Here is a 19,708-nt window from a genome sequence, read left to right as displayed (position 1 = left end):
TTAAGATGATTGATCTGCATACAATAGATTAATTGTGTTTAAATATTTAATTGAGAGGAGTATATATATATATATATATATATATATATATATATATATATATATATATATATATATATGGTTCTACCTCACTTCAAAGACACGCCGGAACATCGACAGGGAAATCGCGAGCCCCAGAAGATCGACAGCGCAGAAGACCGACGCGACGGGACCAAGAAGATCGACAAGCAGAAGACCGACCCGACGGATGAAAGCACCGACGCCGAGGATGCCGAAATGGGAAAAGGCTGTGTAAGTATGCGGTAGTGACGGACGTTAGGGTGCGAGTAAGGTAAGTGGGGATAGGGGTGGGTTAAGTGAGTTAGGGTTAGGGAGCGGGTCAGGTAAGTGTGCGGTAGTGATTGTGTTTGGGTTAGGGCGGGATAAGTGAGTTAGGGTTAGGGAGCGGGTCAGGTAAGTGTGCGGTAGTGATTGTGTTTGGGTTAGGGGCGGGATAAGTGAGTTAGGGTTAGGGAGCGGTCAGGTAAGTGTCTGGTAGTGACGGACCTTAGGGTTAGGGTTTGGGTCAGGGTTGTAGGTAGTTGTGTATGTGTGGTTTAGTGTGGGTTTGTAGGGATTTTGGTGTGCTTGTGTTGTGTATGTGGTTTTTGGACGGGGAATGTGTTTTGGTTGTTGATTGTGGTGTGTGAAGTGTATGAGGTTTCGTGTTTGTGTACCGTCGGTTATTTCGTTGTCGGGCATGTGGGATTTCGTGTTTTTGTACTGTCGGTTATGTGGTGTCGGTGATTGCGTTGTCGGTGTTGTGGTGTTTCGTTTATGTGAGGTAGAACCATATATATATATATATATTCCATGTTACAAGAGTTTTTTATGTCTAAAGAAGTAGTGGGTTGTCACTACTAATGTGCTAACATTCAACTATTAATAAACCTGGTTTTGATATTTTTATTTGTGTCATCCTTTTGCCGTTGGTTGATCCAGTGGATGTTGTGGTGGATTTTTGACTTATTTTATTTATTTTCCACTAGACCATTTATTTGTGCTGCCCACGTTTGCTTGTGTTTTACACTGATCACTGTGTTGACTAATGTTTCAAGCCTTTGTCTCCATCTCATGTAAAGTAATGACAGTGTCATGCTAGATCCATTACTTTACCACTAAGACTAAAGAGCTGGGCATTGCACAGATAGAAGCCATTGGAGAGCATTATATTTAGGGGACAGTAAGGCCAGTGTTGGTAAATATCTTCAATGGAATAAGTTATGGCCATACTGGGAAATTAATTCCTTAACCTGCAGACTGAACAGTTAATATGCATGTCAATTGCCATCATAGAAACCATTAAATCTATTTAGGAAAAATACCCAGGTGAAGAAGACTGGCATCATACCAGTGGGAGCAAGTTTTGGTACAGCCCAAAACATAACTATTCCCTTTTAGATGTTTAGTAACATGACAAGAACTGATAACCTGTCCCAGACATCAAGCACTGCATCTGACAATACTTTCTTCTTCAGAGGGGAAGGTGGGAGCTCTAGTTTTTGAGTGCAGGGGTGCCTCATCAGTGAATAGAAGGCATCTTCATATCACCTCTAACTAAACTGCTCCTTTGCAAATACATCCTCATTTGGTGAGATCTGAAGGGATCTAGACATCTCTGAATTAAATATCAGTGGATGTGAAAGGCTGTTTCAAGCTTTTAACACTTAGACAAACTTTCACCTTTTTAGCAGCAGGGTATATAGCAAAGCTACTCACTGCAATCAGTTTATTTTTCATGAAAGATCAGTTGTGTCAGGAACCGTAACTACTTCAGAATGAAATCATCTTAATTGTGGGTTATAAATCTTAAGAGAAATTCTTGATTTAGAAGGAAGATACCAGCTAACCTAAAAAGGAAATATGTAGGTCCATTCTTTCATCATGACAGACTCTTCAAAGTACAGAAACAAAGTTATAAGCATATGCTTCACAAACTTTAAACAATATGACCAATCCAGTCCGTTAGGTACGCACAATGAATCTATATTTTTCCATCGTAGTTTGTTTTCTTGGTAACTTCCATGATAGCAATTTTGTTTAAACTGTAGATCTTCTATTTCAGGCAATTGGCCATCAAACTGGAATACTTGGGCTATAACAGCTCTCAATTTCATGGCCAGCAAATGAAAAACTATACAGATTATGTCCTGCATGGTGACAAGATTTAAACAAGAAAGCTGTATTTGGGATTGTGAGGCAACATCAGTGCAAATGCCATTAAGAACAGATGTTCCAAAATAACATCTTATTGCTTATCTTCTCACTGTATAAATAGCATCCTTTATGTTGATGTGTGATAACTGCTGGCCCTCTTTCTCCTTTCCTCATATACTTGGTAGGCAGAACTCTTCAAGCCAAAACAACTGTATCAAGGTGCTGTATGTAATTAACATTGACAAAGCAAATCATCACAACAGCCTGAAGCCATTCAGAAAAACATGGAAACCAGATTTTATCAGCGGAATCTGTAGCGAATAAAACTAAGACATTGGTGACTATGGTCTCTTTGACTAGAAGAGATAAAAACTAAAACTACTGTTGTTTATAAGGTACCTAGGGTTAGTCTTGAGATAAAGCATTTTTAACTGAATCAATTCCTAATTTCTTTGGTGCAATTTAATGTGGTGATACTTAAAATCCCCTGTTCAAAATACATAGATTTCATCCTGAAATTGAATGTCCTGCTGCAAACACTAATGTATAATGCATGCAGAATATAGACCCTACTTAAAATAAATAAATAAATAAATAAAGCAATATCTGTATTTCGAGTCCTTGTTAGATAATGCTCGCTTTTTATGTTTGTTTACCATTTCTTTTCACTTTTTCACTTCTTGTAGAAAAGGCATTATTTATTTCACAAAACCTTTCAAAACGCTTATGAATGGCTCTTTCCAGCACACTAATACTAGTAACATTACAGTCACTTTTTCTCACACTAAGCTCTGTGACAAGTATACATGAAGGTACTGTGATGCTAATAGAGGAAAGGAGTATTTTCAAACCATGTATTTACAGTTTTCAAACAGGCTACCATTATACATTTGAGCACCAGAAAAGAAACACTAAACACAAAGAAAGCAAATTCTCCTTTTAAGACTGCAAACTCTGCAGCATTTTAGCTTCAGAAAATACATATTAAAATGCTGAACCGCTGTTTTATTATGACGTGAAATTAATTAAAACTTGTGTTCTGTATAAACTCAAATACATTATACCAAGTACATGAAGTATAATGAAGGTAGAGAGACTAAACCAAAACTGACAAACAGCTGAATGAAACAGTGTTCCCTTGGCATATAATGTATTACTTACTTTATTTTGGAGGAATAACAAATCTTGCTGGGTACTTCTCTGAGATGGTCCCCACTGACAATCAGCATGGTTAGTTTGGATAACTTTGTCAAGGACATTGGAAGGTAAGTCAAACAATTTTTCTGTAGGAAAAGTGACTGTAGTGCCTCTAACCTATAAAACAAACCAAATACAAACCTTTAGCTGTTATTTAACATTTTTAATTTCTTATACATGACCAGGATAATAATAAACATAAAATCTAAATTTTGAAATGTAATTTTGTACAATAAATATAGAAATATGTGCAAGAAATAAAATTGCTTTTCTCTAATCATTAATATCAAGATAACAGCTGAGGATAATTGAACCATTTTTTAGAAAGTTACAAAGATCAGTCATGCAAATGTCAGTGCCTTTTTTGCAAATCCTCTATTATTCAGCAGTCCTTCCAGTCAAAATTACATTCCACAGTCTATGGATGCAGGGTAACTATTTGTTACTCAAAAATGTTCTTGACATTTATTTTACTGTTGCACACTTTTGAGTCGGCATTCTGAAACTAGAAACTCTGCTGTTCATAGCTTATAAAAAAGTTGAGGAGTCCATTTCTCTTAGCTGTTATGCTCATGATTTACACAGAGGATTATGAGCGTGCTTCTAACCAGAATCAGTTTGTTGTGTTTTGAGAAGTGGATTCCAAGAAACTCAGTTCAATAATAAAGCTTGGAAGGTGAATTTTTAGAATCAATTTCAGGAACACATAACATGCTAGAGATTCAGTCATAATTCTTTGTAATGCATAGTATTGTATCTGCCCTGACATGTTTACTAGTTAAAAAGCTGGGGGACTGTGAAATTTCTAACAGTTTTAAAGCTATTACACTGCTTATGCTGCTACACAGATTGCAGCTAGAAGTGCAGTACACTCAAGTTAATCAAAAGCTTTAACAGCTGTTAGACACTTCAGCGTGAGGTGTGTCACAACTTTCGAAACTGACAGTAGGCTTCTGATGCAGTCCTGTGACAGCTGTCATCTGCCATGCAGCTTAAGCTTGTTAACAACAGTAAAGTAAAGATTGTTATAGTATAGTTTTTGCATATGAGCATCACTATAACACAGCTATTCTTTTTGGATTTCAGAGCATATTTTTTATACTTACTATTACATAAGTATTCTAATATCATACGCTATAAGTCAAGTCATCTCAAGGCAGGGCAGGAGTGAATCATATCCTATTCAGTATGCAGAGAATTGAATTGTTGACATTTATCACATCTGAATCATAACTGCATACTAGTATAATGCAACAACTAGTCGCTATATATGCATTTCAATGTAATTATATTATACACAATTCCTTTTATACATGCATTAGTTATTCTATTTAAAATTAGCATTGACAGCATAAACAGTACATTTTTATCTATAGTAAATGCCCTGATGAGATATCTAGAATCACAAGCATACTTACAGAAAATGCATGCCAACTTATATCCTTTAACATCAGAAATAAGTACAAACAAATGCCCTTGTTAAGGTCATACATAGAACAGACATTTTTAAAAGGGTTGTTTAGGATTTTTTTAAAACTAGCTTGAGCTCCATACAATCTGATTATGGATGCTATTCTACAGATTGTAGATGAATGGATTCAGTTTATAACTATAATGTCTCATTGATTTTTATTGCAGTATGCTGTATTGTGTAAACTGGCAAAACTCTTTTCAGATATTTCCCTCTTTTCTCCACTTTGTGATGATTGTGGCGGTGGTATATAAAATTCTTGGAGAGTGGGTACAGAGCCATCACATGGGAAGTCCATTGTGGGCTTGATCCCCTGCAAAAAAAATGTTTTTTGTGTTTTAAGGGTGTGATGCCCATGCCCTGGCCCAGCAATCAAGGAGCCTCAATCCTCACCACTAACATCAGAGAGGGTGTCTCATATATGAGGAAAGGATAACAAATACACACAGTAAAGTGCAATTTCCCTTAAGAGCACACAGAGATCACAGTCAGTCCGGGGCTGGTCTTTCCCTTGCTCTCCAGATCTCCAATAAGACTCCCCACTGGCACAGCTATAGGGTCTAGATCTCAGCCTAGCTGGGCAAGCTAAAATCTCCAGCACCCTCTCTGTCCAACCAGTGCTTCGTGTCCCTGCCCAAGTAGCTGACACACACACACTTTGAGATAAGTTTATACAACCACACAGACACTCCTGGGGAAGGCTGGCACAGGTTCTCCAGCTGTGCCCCTTTTACCCAGACTATATGGTAGTACAACTTGCCACCACCCATCTAATATTATCAGCTACCCAAAGGCCCTTAAAAGGGTGTCCAATTATTGCTGTCAATATTATTATCCAATTGGTAGATGTGACTAAACAGTCACAGCTTATTTAGAGTGACTTGGACAGTAAACTCTATAAATATGCAATGTACTCTAGAGCTTAAAGTATCTCTACACAAACAGCCACAGTTAAAATGTTTTAAAATATTTAATAAATAATTAAAACCACAGGACAATACTTTCTACTACACAGTCAGTGCTAGTCAAGAGTTTAGAGATCACACAGAAATACTTAAAATAATTCAATAGTACAGTTCTGACATCACAGAAAATCACTTAGTCTAATCTTTCTAGCTTGTAGCTATCCCTAAAAGAAAACACAAGTCTAAGATAACTTACATAAGAAAACAGGCAGAGTGCTTTGAGTTGGATGATCAAGACAAAAATGTTTAATGCCTCCTGATTCTCTTTGTTTAAATTGCTGTTGCAGTTCTGATAAACATTACATCATTCTTTTTCACTTTCCTGGAGTTTCCAGGCTACACATTAACATTCTTAACATCTCCCTTTTGTTATCTTGCAGCTGGTCAGAAACAGAGCAATAAAAATACACTTGCATGTTTAAATCTAGCAATTTAACTCTTGGTTAAAACAAGATAAATCATTTCTTAATCTAGACTTTTCGGCACCACCGTCTAATTCAAAGGGTCACCACATGCTTTACTTTGGTCAGTAGAGTGCACTGTTGTCACATTTCTATCTGGCTAGGCTGGCAGCCTTCACCCTTCTCTACCAGTCTTCACAAAGGGTTTTTTGACTCACCAGATTTTAGTATTCATCTTTCAGAAACTGGTGAGTCAAAAGTAAGTGCTGTGATCACTAGCAGGTAATCAAAGAATGGAGTTGATTATGTTTGACTAGCACCTCGGATGAGTTGGTACTAATGCAGACTTGGCTTTTGTATGGCAAATAGAGCCTACTGATCAGAAATGGGAATATGAATACCTCCATGCTAAGGTGTGCGCTAATGTGTTTTATAGGAAATCATGGGCAACAATTATCTTTTGTTATAGACTAGATTTTGTTCTAAACTTAATTTCAAAACCAACATTCCTACTTAAATCAACATCCAAGAGTTTCTTACTTAAAAAAATGCACCTATATGGCATCATTCCATACAACAATGGAACGAGTGTTTCAAATCCTAATACTTAGCCTCTTGTCAATAATCACTGATATTCTCTGCAAAAATATCTAAGGTACTACCCACTCTCTCTACACCACCAAAACAAAACTAGCCAAGTGCCCATATACAATATTTCTACAACTATATTACATTGTTTACTGTCTAGATGAATTATAAACAAAAATGTCCATTAGTAGCTGTATGTGTAATACAACTACTTATGTATTTATTCAAACACAAGCTACTTCATCTTTTCTCATTTCTCTCATATGGTGTGAAACTACATAGACACAAACCAAAAAGAATCACTGTTCCAATGTTCACCAAAACACCAAAAATACAGAACAGATGGAAGAGGCACAAATCCGTAATCCACACGAATTCCTTTATTAAAATGACTCTTCAGTCCAATAAAACGCAGAAACAATAAGTTTGACTATACAGTCCACTAACGCGATTACACCAGCACTGCATTTACTGACGTACTAATTTCTGAAGTGGAAAAAGAAGTGGTGATTGGGAGGGCTAACAAATTTCACCCAATATTAGGAATTGATGAACCAGTGAATCCTGGGTTTAGGTTCGATGGTTTTGATCGTTCGAATAATCTGGTTTTGGACTATAATGGGGAAGCAAAATTTATTTTTAATTTAATTAAGACTGAATGGCAAAAATTTGGTGAGTTCTCAGATTTGAACAGGCTTTTTGAACAACCATTGAAATGCACCTTTAGAAAGGGAAAGAACCTCAAAAACTTTTTTGAAACAAAGGGTAGGGGTCACCATCAGAAGAAGGGTAGAATTGGGACCTTCAAATGTGGCAGTTGTCCCCAATGCCCATATATATATGCCCGAGATTCAGTTCACATACAGAGTAGGGATATTTTAGTAAGGAGTACTGAATATGCGAACTGTCATACAAGTGGAATTGTCTATCTGAGCATGTGTAAAAAATGCCAAGCTTTTTATGTGGGGAAATCCAAACGTAAATTGAAAAATCGGATTTATGAGCATAATTATGATATTAAAAATGGATGCCCCAATAATGCTTTGGCCAATCATAAAATGAAATGCTCGGAAGCAGAATTCCATTTTTATGTCTTGGAAGTAGTTAAGAAAGATATTCAAGGGGGGCCATGGGAGGATACGATCGAATATAAAGAACTGTTGTGGCAGTTACAGTTGGAATCGTATAATAAACCAGGTCTTAATAATATAGTATCCTTATTACCTGTGTTGAAATTGAGGGCTGCCAAATTGTGAGTGTTACCCTGTATTTCAAACTCAAAAGTTGTTTTTACTTTAATTTTGAAATTCTTTCTTTAAAATGTTGGGTCTATTATATCACTGGTTTTCGAGTTCTATAATATTATTCTTTTTCCTTGATGGGTAGGAAAATGAATTTATTCTAGTTAGACAATACTTATTCATTAATTAATACGTATTAGCTTTTTGATTAAGATAGGAAGGTAGTATCCAGATAGCTTATAAATAAAAGAATTCTCCTCATATGTGGGTAACATTTCTTTTTGTACACTAGAGGGAGTATGTGCAATAATAAAATGTAATATTTCTAGGCAGATTTTTAACTCTTACAAATATGTAGATTATGATATGTATATAGATGAATGTTTCATAAGGTTTTTTGCAAATGTAATGTTTGTTTTGTTCTCAGTAAAGAGAAGTGTTGTTACAGTTTTTAGTCATGAGTTTTTAAACAAAAATCTTTTTACCTGATTTTAATAGGATTTGTATTTGTTTATTAGATAATTAATTATAAATTGGTGCTGTTATTAGTTAATTGGTTTAATTGGATGTATATATAAGGCATGTTAAAATTTATTGGATTGTAGTGCATCTGAAGAAGTGTCTAAAACGAAAACGCAGGTGTGGAGACATAGCGTTTGTGCCTTGGAGTGTATTGAATTCGTTTTGTTCCAGCCGTTGTGGTAATAAAAGTTTTTTATACCAGCAAGGACTTGTTTGCCTTCCTCCTCTAGTGCTTTTGTTACTAGCACTGCATTTTCGTTTAAACCACTTCATCAGATGGAGACAAATGCATACCTACACAAAAACCACTCCTTATATATTCATCAAAATAATTAAACAATTAGTTAATTAAAGGGAACAAGATACTTAAACATTTAAAGGGGTAAGACTTATAATGCATACAACACATACATTAAAATATATTATAATGGATTCCCCCCACACTGACCTGATACATTAATGGATTAATAAATTAATATTATTATCAAAATTTAATAAAAACTTTATAATAACTTAATCTAATAAAACAAACTAAATTCTTTAATACAACCAGCAAAAGCATTACAGCTTGTGGTATCCTATACTACCAACACTTTATAATGTAAACTGATTTTAATACACATTTAAAATAAGATAAATATAGAAAAAAATAATAAATAAAAAACATAAAATGAAAACACTTAAAGCTTAGCTGATCTCAGCTTGAGTACAGGTGCTAAAGAGATGGCATCATTTAGACCTGGAGGTCTATTCGCCTCCAAGGAAAGCTGCCACAACAGCTCTTTATACTCAATCGAAGTTTCCCATAGCCCACCTCTTACATCCTTTTCCACTACTTCCAACACAAAGAAGCTAAATTTAGCTTCCTGGCAAATTAATTTATGTCGGTATAAAGCATTATTAGTACATTTTGTTTTTATCTCATAGTAATGCTCATAAATTCTATTTTTTAACTTTCTTTCCGATTTCCCTATATAAAATGCATCACAATGATCACACAAATCTAAATAAACTATCCCAGAGGTGTGACAGTTCGCAAAATATTTGCTCTGGATCAGTCTGTCCCTGCTCTCTAAAAAAATTGTTTGCTTAGTACAAATAAATGGGCATTGGGAACACCTTCCACATTTAAAGGTTCCTAGTTTCCCTTCCTTAACTTTTTTCATACCATATTTACCCTCCAGAATAGTCTTTAAGCTTCTGCCCCTTCTATATGTACATTTCAAAGGTTCTTCAAAGATACATTTCAAATCCGAAATCTGACCAAACCTACACCATTCTTCCTCCAAAATCTTCCTAATTCTAGGTGCACTACCATTATAATCAACTACAAAATTGCCTGTACCCTCACTGTTAAGCTTTGTAGATTTCATCTCATTCAAGACAAAATTTGAACCCAAAATGGGTTTAAAATTGTCATATCTACCTTCCCTAACTTCTCTTTCTATAGGCTCAATAAGATCTTTAGGGTAGCCTCGATCCATAAACATATTGTGCAAAATCTTACATTCATCCTCAAAATCACTCTCCCTTGATGTCATACGGCTACCCCTCACATATTGTCCCTTAACAATACTTTTTTTTCTGATGGTAAGGGTGACCACTATTAAAAGCCAAATAAGAATTCGAAAATGTTGGCTTTCTAAAAATCTTAGAATAAAAACAACCCTCACTTTTGCCTATAGTAATATCCAAATAATTTAAAAATTCTTTATCCTTATTATAAGTAAATTTTAAAAAATCAGTGGACTCTGAGATATACTTAAAACATTCTAAAAATTCATCCATCGTGCCCACCCATAAGAAGCACATATCATCCAAGAAACGCTTGTAAAATTTCCAATTATGGGCATATTTTGAATTAATGATAAATTTTTCTTCCCAAGCTGTTAAAATAATATTAACATATGTGGGGGCACATCTTGCACCCATCCCTACTCCCTGAATCTGCTTAAAAAATTCTCCCTCATAATGAATAAAGTTGTGTTTTAAAACTAATTCCATAAAAACTAGGATCAAGTAAAATTCATTATTATTAAATTTACCATAATTTATCAGGGCTTCTTCAAACCACATCATCCCCTCATTACCCCTTTAAATGTTTAAGTATCTTGTTCCCTTTAATTAACTAATTGTTTAATTATTTTGATGAATATATAAGGAGTGTTTTTTGTGTAGGTATGCATTTGTCTCCATCTGATGAAGTGGTTTAAACGAAAACGCAGTGCTGGTGTAATCGCGTTAGTGGACTGTATAGTCAAACTTATTGTTTCTGCGTTTTATTGGACTGAAGAGTCGTTTTAATAAAGGAATTCGTGTGGATTACGGATTTGTGCCTCTTCCATCTGTTCTGTATTTTTGGTGTTTTGATGAAACTACATAGAACTTAATACTGTTAATTGTACTGACACTTGACAGTCTCACAGCTGTATTTTATGCTGACTGTTGCAGCAGTGAAATAGACTTACTCATCGTAATGCAAGAAGTAAAAGTCAGATTTCTCAGGTCAGGCATTATCACTGATGCTACATGTGCTTACAGTATCTAAGTCATGGTTGAAGCCTGATGTTTAAGATAAAGAATTTAGCAATCTAGGTTATTCAGTACTTAGGAAGGAGCAGGAAAAATGGGTTAATGGAGTGCTAATGTCAGCACGTAATTCAACTAATACCAAACTTCAGGCTCACCAATCAAGCAAGGAAGCACTCTGTATAACATAATAAGTAACCTGCAAATTTGTACCCAACTTATCTTAGATGGTACTTCATTCTCTGACATAATATTCTTCTAGACAAATTCTATTCTAATTTCATTCCACTCTCCTTAATCCCCCACCCCCCTTCACAATCCTCCTCCTCCTCCTGAGATAAATTTGGACAAGGTCTTTTTTTCACGTTCCAGAATTGAAAACACTACTTCCACGGGTCCCAACAATATCCCTGAATGACTGCTGGGAACTATAAAGTCCTAGATAGCAAAACCCCTCCAACAGCTCTTCAACCTGAATCTCTCCACTGTTTATATCACTGAGGAGTGGAGAATGCTAGTTGTGGTGCCCTTGCATAAAGGTGGTCACTCTACTGACCATGGAAATTACAGGCCTATTAGTATCACTAGTATTGTTTACAAGGCTTTGGAATGTACTGTAACTGAATTAATACACAATTATATAGGTGACTTTGTATCACAAATTCATATTATTTGCTTTGTAAAAGGCAGATTGTGCCTACTGAACCTAGTTGAGTTCTTTGAAAGGGTTACTGAAGCCATGGATAAGGGGCAACAATGCCTTTGACACTGTCCTCCATGATGGGATTACTGAGAAGCTCTCTCAACTTAACATTAACCCATACATAATTCGCTGGATTGGTAATTGATTCTCTGGCAGAAGCCATAATGTTAAGGTTGGAGGTATTTTCTATAGACTGAAAATTTTCATTAGTGGTGCTCCACAAGGCTCTGCCTTGGGCCCCCTCTTCATTGGTATATATTTATGTAATGTAAAAGCTAATATCAAGAGACTTTGGCTAACCAAAATTGCAGACTACTGCAAACCTGGGGTGGTTATCAAATCCTAATCTGATTCGGTAAATCTAGCATCACTACTGCTTACATTATGAGTAACATTCCACTTAAATCTGACACAGTCATCAGGGACGTGGTTAATTATGTTAATAACAGACTCTCCTTTGACCACCCTGTCTCTGTGATGGTTTGAGATTCCTTATATCTTACATAGCTTATTCTTCATGGCATCTCCACAAGGTCCAAGGAAATTATAGTCCATCACTGAATATAATGCACCCTTTGGCACGTATCTTGCTAAACCAACTTGAAAGATCTTGATGTTTCTTTACTAAAAAAATCAGGTGTTAGTATCCTTAGTTACTCTGATAGACTAAAAGTTCTGCCACTCTATTCAGTGTCATACAGACATCTATGGGGTGATCTCTGCTTAGCTTTCCTTGCTATGGTTACCAACACCCTTTGGACCCCTTCACCTAAACAGAACATGGGGTAAAGCAAACACCCATTCTTGACATTTAAACCTACACTATTACATCACCAAGATTAGATGAAGAATCAGATACCTAGCCTAAAATATACCCTGTTTCTAAAACAAGCTGGCATAGCCTACCAAGCAGAATATTTCCTAGCAACCTTTTAAACCAGCCTGGATAACTGGATGGCTGATCATAAATCTTTCATCAGAAATATGTGTGGAAAGTCTCCTGAATGTGGGGGCACTGCTAGTTTCCTTTGGCTGTAAGCTTAGTAAGAACCTATGAACTTATGGGGCTATGACTGGAACCTGTAAATAGCTTCATCTAGGATGTGTAAATATTAAACCATATAATGCATGAAAACTGACTCCTAATACTTTATCCTTGCATCATGACCATTGCACAGGAGGACTGCTGATACTTTGTGATTTCCACATACCTTGTCATCCATGCAATATAAATTATTCAGTCATTGAATGCCCTGTAGTTTGATTTTTTCACAGCTAATAACTTCAACAACAAGAAATGATTTTAAAATATGTTCTAGTTTTGGGCTTACTCAAGCATAAGCCATGTATGTGATATTGTACAGTTCCCACAAATAATGTATTTTGCACAAAAGCATGTGCTAGAATTTAAATTGCACAAATTGGATTATTTACCATTGTTTATATTAAGATATATTTTTAAGCCTATTATTTTTTTAGTATTTTTAGTAGTGAATGCACTGTCCAGAGCAAGCGAGTGGTTATGTTCTGAAAGCTTATGTACAGTTCTGAAAATACTGTCAGTATCTATGGTACTAGCAGCATACTTGACTGGGACATTTTTAGGCATCCCTGAAACTTTCTCAGATGCAAGAACTTTGATAAACCATGCAAATGACCACAACCCAACTTTAGCAGCCTGGAGATTCATGTATTACATGCTGTACTCAGAACCATATGCATAAGAAGCTTATAATAGCTACATCTACATATTATTGGAACCAAATTAAATTAAGCAGATTGGAACTGCCATAATCTAGTGTGTGATATTGACATATGTTTACTTTAATACTCTTGAATCTGTTAAAAAACTGCATACTTTGTAGTAAAATTGGAATGCAAATTAATACCTTTCATTGGGTAAATGCAGTACTGTGAGAATACTGGCTAGCAGAAATGCTGCCAGGAGGAAGCACAACAGGCTGAAAGACACTAAACAAGAAATAAAAAACAAAGTTTCATTATTCAAACAAAACAGAACTACTAATCAGGCCTACAAGAATAAAAATTCACAATGTATCAGGTTTTCGGAATACCATAAAAACCCACTAGGCAAAATTAGTGGCACCAGGGGTGTAATAAGCCTAAATTTTCCCCAAGCCCCAATGAATAAATTCACTGACGACTTGTTTTTCAGTCACATGACAATTTTCAGAAGACTGAGCCTGCACTGTAATACTAATGGGAAATGTAAACAATGCTGATTATCCTCAGTTCACCTTTATAACCAGCAATGGTCAGATTACTGACAAAGATGAAAGACCATGGCTTAGCTTTAATTGATACTCTCCCACTGGTATATCTAAGGAAACTCACACCATTATGCTGTACTCCTTTAACAATGCTTATTAACAATAGTCAGTGTGCCCAACTTGTGGAAACAGTAAAAGGTAACCCCATTGTTGAATCCCAAAATCAGAAGCTGTGAAACATTCCTTATTCTGCAGTCACTATCAAAACTACAATAATGGGTAGGCCATATATAGCTAACTAATCCCTTAACTAGCCATAACCTACTTACCAGTAATCAACATGTATTTAGAGATGGCTACAGCATTCAATTTACCCTGGTGAAGCTCATGAATTATGTGGCTACAAAGTAAGGCAAAACCATAATCCTTGATTTTCCCAAATCCTTTGATATGATGAACCACTTTTATCTTCTAAAAGGACTGTGAAAATGGATTGCAGCTAGCAGTGAAAATGGATTGCAGCGAGCAAATGATTAACTAGTTTACAAGCTATCTAGTAAGGTATAGCTACAGATCAGTTCCAAATTCAAAATTCCTTGAAGGGATTTTTCCCCTTTTCACAACTGTCATGCAAATGTGGAGTAGGTATTATAATTTAGGGGGCTAATTTGATTGTGTGTGTGTGTGTGTGTGTATGTGTGTGTGTGTGTGTGTGTGTGTGTGTGTGTGTGTGTGTGTGTGTGTGTGTGTGTGTGTGTGTGTATGTGTGTGTGTTTTTCAGGGTTTTTAACTCACCATTTTTTGACAGTCCTCTTTTGGAAACCGGTGAGTCAAAGAATGTGCCTCACTTGCTCATAGGTAAATCACCTGGTAGATATGTCACAATCAGTAGCCTGGCAGATTGTACTGTTTTACACCTATACTACAAACTTAGGAGTTCTACAAGGATCACCTGTCACTGTCAGCATTCATTAACTTGATGCACAGACATACACAAGACATTCTGTTACTACAACATGCAGATGATACTCATGCATTGCTGAGACAACATAAATGCTCTGATATAAGAAATACAGGCTAGATTCAATCATATTATTTGAATATAACACAGTAAACTTAGAGTAACTGAGAAGAAATTATTCATTTAGATAATCTAAATATTCTAATGAAATGGTCAGCAGAAAAAGCATATAGAAACATAGACTGTTTACAGAGCACCTGGTTTTGCAAAGAAATACAATCCCCCGGATTAAGTAAACTTCCATGCAGGAATAGCTTATTCCTGCATGGAAGGGACCGTTTCTGTGCAGCATAGCAGAGTGCCATGCATATTCATGAAGGCATGATGCCATGCTGTAATACAGACATGGTTCTGTGTACGAGTGCAAGGGGTATGCCTGAGAGCAGTGCTCTCACAATACACACACCTCCTGCATACCAGAATTGCCATACAGCAATTTAAATAGAGCAAGAATGCTCTTAACCCCCCCCCAACCCATCAGGGTAAGAAATCGTGGACAAAGCCATACGGGACAATCATCCCTACAAAGGCAGAAAGTTGACAGAACACGTTTAGCATTAGAATGAATTTTCGGCAGGGTATGAAGTAAATAATGCACACCTCCAAACCCATCAGAGTAAGAAATCTGGACAAAGCCATAAGAAACAATCATCCGTACAAAGCCAGAAAGTCGATAGAATAACAGGTTTAGCATTAGCATGAATTTTCAGCAGGGTATGAAGTACATAAAGCACACCTCTCAACCCATCAGAGTAAGAAATCTGGACAAAGCCATAAGGGACAATTGCCCCTACAAGCCCAGAAAGTTGATAGACTAACAGGTTTAGCATTAGCATGGATATTCTGAAGGGTACGAAGTAAAAACACAGCAAATATTTTTTTTTCACATATGCAATAAAGTTTAAGCGTAGTTGCGTGGGTGTGCCCATTGCTTAGCTATGCTTAGCCCAGCTGAAACGGCATTATAAGTTAAATAGCAATAGACATCCAACAAAAGTATAAGTGCAATAGTTTAGCAGTTAGAGTGTATGCCTTGCATGTAGTCATTCATGGTTTGAGCATCAGTAAAGCCATTTCCATTTTGTATGAAACATATCAGTACATTCAAACACATTCTAACCCCCACTCAAATCTCTTACAGAAAACTCACCTCACAAAACACCTAGATCCACACATGACACCGTGCACCATAAACACACAATCCCAGACATTACGTAGCATAAGGCCATAACCGTGAATTTGAGATATTCGAATTCGCGATTATGAACTTTCCCTATTTTAAACATTCGGGTTTATAATCTCGAGATACTGAAATTCGATATTTCAGTATTTTGAGATTATAAACGGGTCCCATATGCACATATACATATATATATATATATATATATATATATATATATATATATATATATATATATATATATATTACATATGTGTGTGTGTATATTTATATATAAATGTATATATGTAATATATATTATATATATATATATATATATATATATATATATATATATATATATATATATATATTACACACACACACACACACACACACACACACGCATATATATATATATATATATATATATATATATATATATATATATATATATGCATACATGTCACAAAATGCCCATACAAACATATGCTGCTGATAGACAACCCATAACTGGGGCAGCATACACAGTTGGATACAAAAGCAGCCATGACACTCACATCTGCCCCCCCCCCCACAGTCCAAATAATAATAAGTGAACAGTACACTGCTACAAAATCATGATAGGCCATACACAATGGCCAGACATACAACAATCGCTTAGCAAAACAAATAAAATGTCTGAACATAGCAAAGGAAAATACAACCAGCCAGTAATTCACACATATTTATTATACTCTGATGTCATGGCCAAAGCCTTCAAGGAATAAACATTACCAGAAATACATGCCTTAATCACAAGAAGCAATTAACACCTAATTACATAATTGAATACACATCCTCCAATTACACTTGTCATTTAACCCCTACAGGATAAAGTATCACAGTTAATATTAATACACTGTGTCGGTACATATCCTTTTATAAATGTTGCATCACACTGAGGAACAGACGTTTTCAGAAACAGTACCTTGAGACCCACTACTGTCCCCATGGTGTGATTTATTCAGATGTACAGCTATAGAACTGACATATTTCTTATCAGTAATATGTCTAACATGTTCTAACAGCGTAGTTAGAAAACATGTTACTTCCCCCACATAAAATATGTTACAAGGCCATCTAAGAGCATTCTCTATACACCTACCTCTTAAATGTACAGACTTCAACATGTTCCCTAGCCATTTCCCTCAGTAGGAATTACAGCACTAAATAATAGACCAGTATACCTATCGACTCACTACTGTATGTCATCTGGACAAACTCTGACATAATTGTTGGATAGAAGACCAAATACATGGCCATACATGAAATATTGCTGTTATACACTGAGAAAGTTGCTGGTGTTACAGGGTTTGTTGTAACATGTCTTTTCTGAGGGATATAAAGTCAGAAAAACAAATGGAGATGTTACCATCTACATAATGCAATCACCAGAGTGTGCTACTGATTTGCCAAGGACAACACCTGTTTGGGGATCAGCCCATACATAACAGGCTAACCTCTGGCCATTATGTGGATGGCCCTCCAGTTGAGAGCTATGCAGAGACAGAACTTTGTCAGACTGAAACCCATGAAGAAGTAGCATGTGCAGACAAACCATGTTAAGCTAGCAGTATTCCAAACATATAACAGCAATACTCACATTCTGCTCCTAAGTCTTGAACCTTCCCCACCATTTAGTTTGCTTGTCTCCACAAGTCTTATTGTAAGAGGTAGTAGCTCACACAACTCCAGGATGTCTTCCTCACAAGTAAGGGAAAGCGCCAACGCCCACATGGAGTACTCATTTATAGGAGTGTGTTGCCATGACACTGGCTATTGGAAGAACTACACAGCTGCTCTGCATGCAATTAGCAAGTGGGGAACCCCAATAGGTGCACAGGCCATCACCTGGTCATGAGCATCACCTACAAAAGCCATGCTGCCACTTATTCAAACCAGTGCTATCCCTGTAGTATACAGAGAAAGAGAGAGAAATAAGAAATGAAACATAAAGTGGAAAAGAGAAGAAACAAAAAAGGTAAGTGGAACATGTAAGCAAGTAATTGAATGTGGTACTTGGTCTGTAATAATGGGAAATATGATTTGGAGGAATATATTTCCCAACAAGACATGCTGTACTAATGTCCTGCTAAACAGCTGCTATGGCCATAGCATCTGGCCCTCTCTGCAGTGGGCGATATCACAGATAAACCTCTCAGCCATACAGATCTTCACAGAATGTCCACATTTTAACATCATGTATTTTTGTCTGTTCCTCCTGAGATCTCTATTTTCTGGCAAATAGCTGAGGATTGAAGTCATCAGGTAATGACAAACACTTGAGTTTAAGACTCCACATCCTTAAGAATATTCACCGTAATGCTAAATGTATCATTCTATGAACTTTCTATGTTTGTAACAGGTATATTTAAAGTCTGTCTCTATTTATCCCCCCATGATTTTAGGCATTGTCCAGATGTAATTCTCTGAGAGGTTGTGAGGTGGGATCACAGCTCAGGAGCCTGACTCGCATGGGAAGGACAGTTCATATATGAGAACCGCAGGGGTGTCTGTCAAACAGTTTTGACTGTGCCACTGCTAGGCCAGTTAATGGGATTTTTTCCATATCCATGTTACCTGTGATTATGAGTATGACACATTTGCCTTGTAAAAGTAAGACACCTATAGAGGGGGGTGTGCATAATACAGTACTGTTGTAAACATGTATTTTGAACTGCATGTGATATATTGAATTAATAACATTCAACTGTACAGTGTTCTGCTGGACAATAAGCACATGTGTGACTGATATCTGTAGTCACATACACATATACCTGTGTTATGTCAGCCAAACCATTGGCAGGTCTGTGAGCAATGAAATTGTAACATAATAGCCTACTTATGACTGTTGGACATCTTCCAGGTTATCACAGTGATGCCAAACCCTACTGTGCAATGAACGTACTAATGTATGATGCAGCTATAGTAATGTTCTTCTTCTTTCAGCTTTTCCTGGATAGGGGTTGCCACAGTGGAACTCCAGTCCACTAATGATTGGCAGTAGATTTTTACAGTGCCAAGGTGCCAGCTTGATGCCCAACCTTCAATGAAGACACGCCCATTCACACATGTCTTTCGAATGCCACTCGACCGTGGGGAGGACATGCAGACTCCACACAGAAGGCGCTCCAGCCAAGAATGGAACGGGAGAACCTCTTGCTGTGAGGCAGCAACACTACCACTGCACCACCGCGGACTCACAGTATCAATACTGATGTGCCCTTTGACACCCATTTATGTGTGCCATTGTCCAGACGTACTGCTGTAACAGGTTACGAAGTATGATTGAGCAGCAAGACTATAACTACAGTGTGCCATACTAACATACAACAGAAATGTATACCAGGCATCCCCTGCGCACATGTATGTATGCTTATGTTTAGCTGGAAGGCACAGAACTAAATCACATGGGTTTCTAGCATTCAGGTACATAGTTTGT

General features: G+C 36.6%; 1 protein-coding gene across 2 annotated transcripts in view; it reads right to left on the bottom strand.

The window, feature by feature from the left end:
• LRRC2 (leucine rich repeat containing 2) overlaps positions 1-19,708 on the bottom strand; it is a 1,468,862-nt gene that overhangs the window by 179,939 nt on the left and 1,269,215 nt on the right. For both annotated transcript variants that reach the window (XM_044064216.1, XM_044064215.1), the window contains one exon: positions 3,358-3,510. In XM_044064216.1, the coding sequence (XP_043920151.1) occupies positions 3,358-3,510 (153 nt within the window). The remainder of the gene's footprint in view (positions 1-3,357; positions 3,511-19,708) is intronic.

Source organism: Protopterus annectens, chromosome 2.part2 (genome assembly GCF_019279795.1).
Source record: "Protopterus annectens isolate FY-2018-M chromosome 2.part2, PAN1.0, whole genome shotgun sequence".
NCBI lineage: Eukaryota > Metazoa > Chordata > Ceratodontiformes > Protopteridae > Protopterus > Protopterus annectens.
This window is presented reverse-complemented; position numbering and strand designations above follow the sequence as displayed.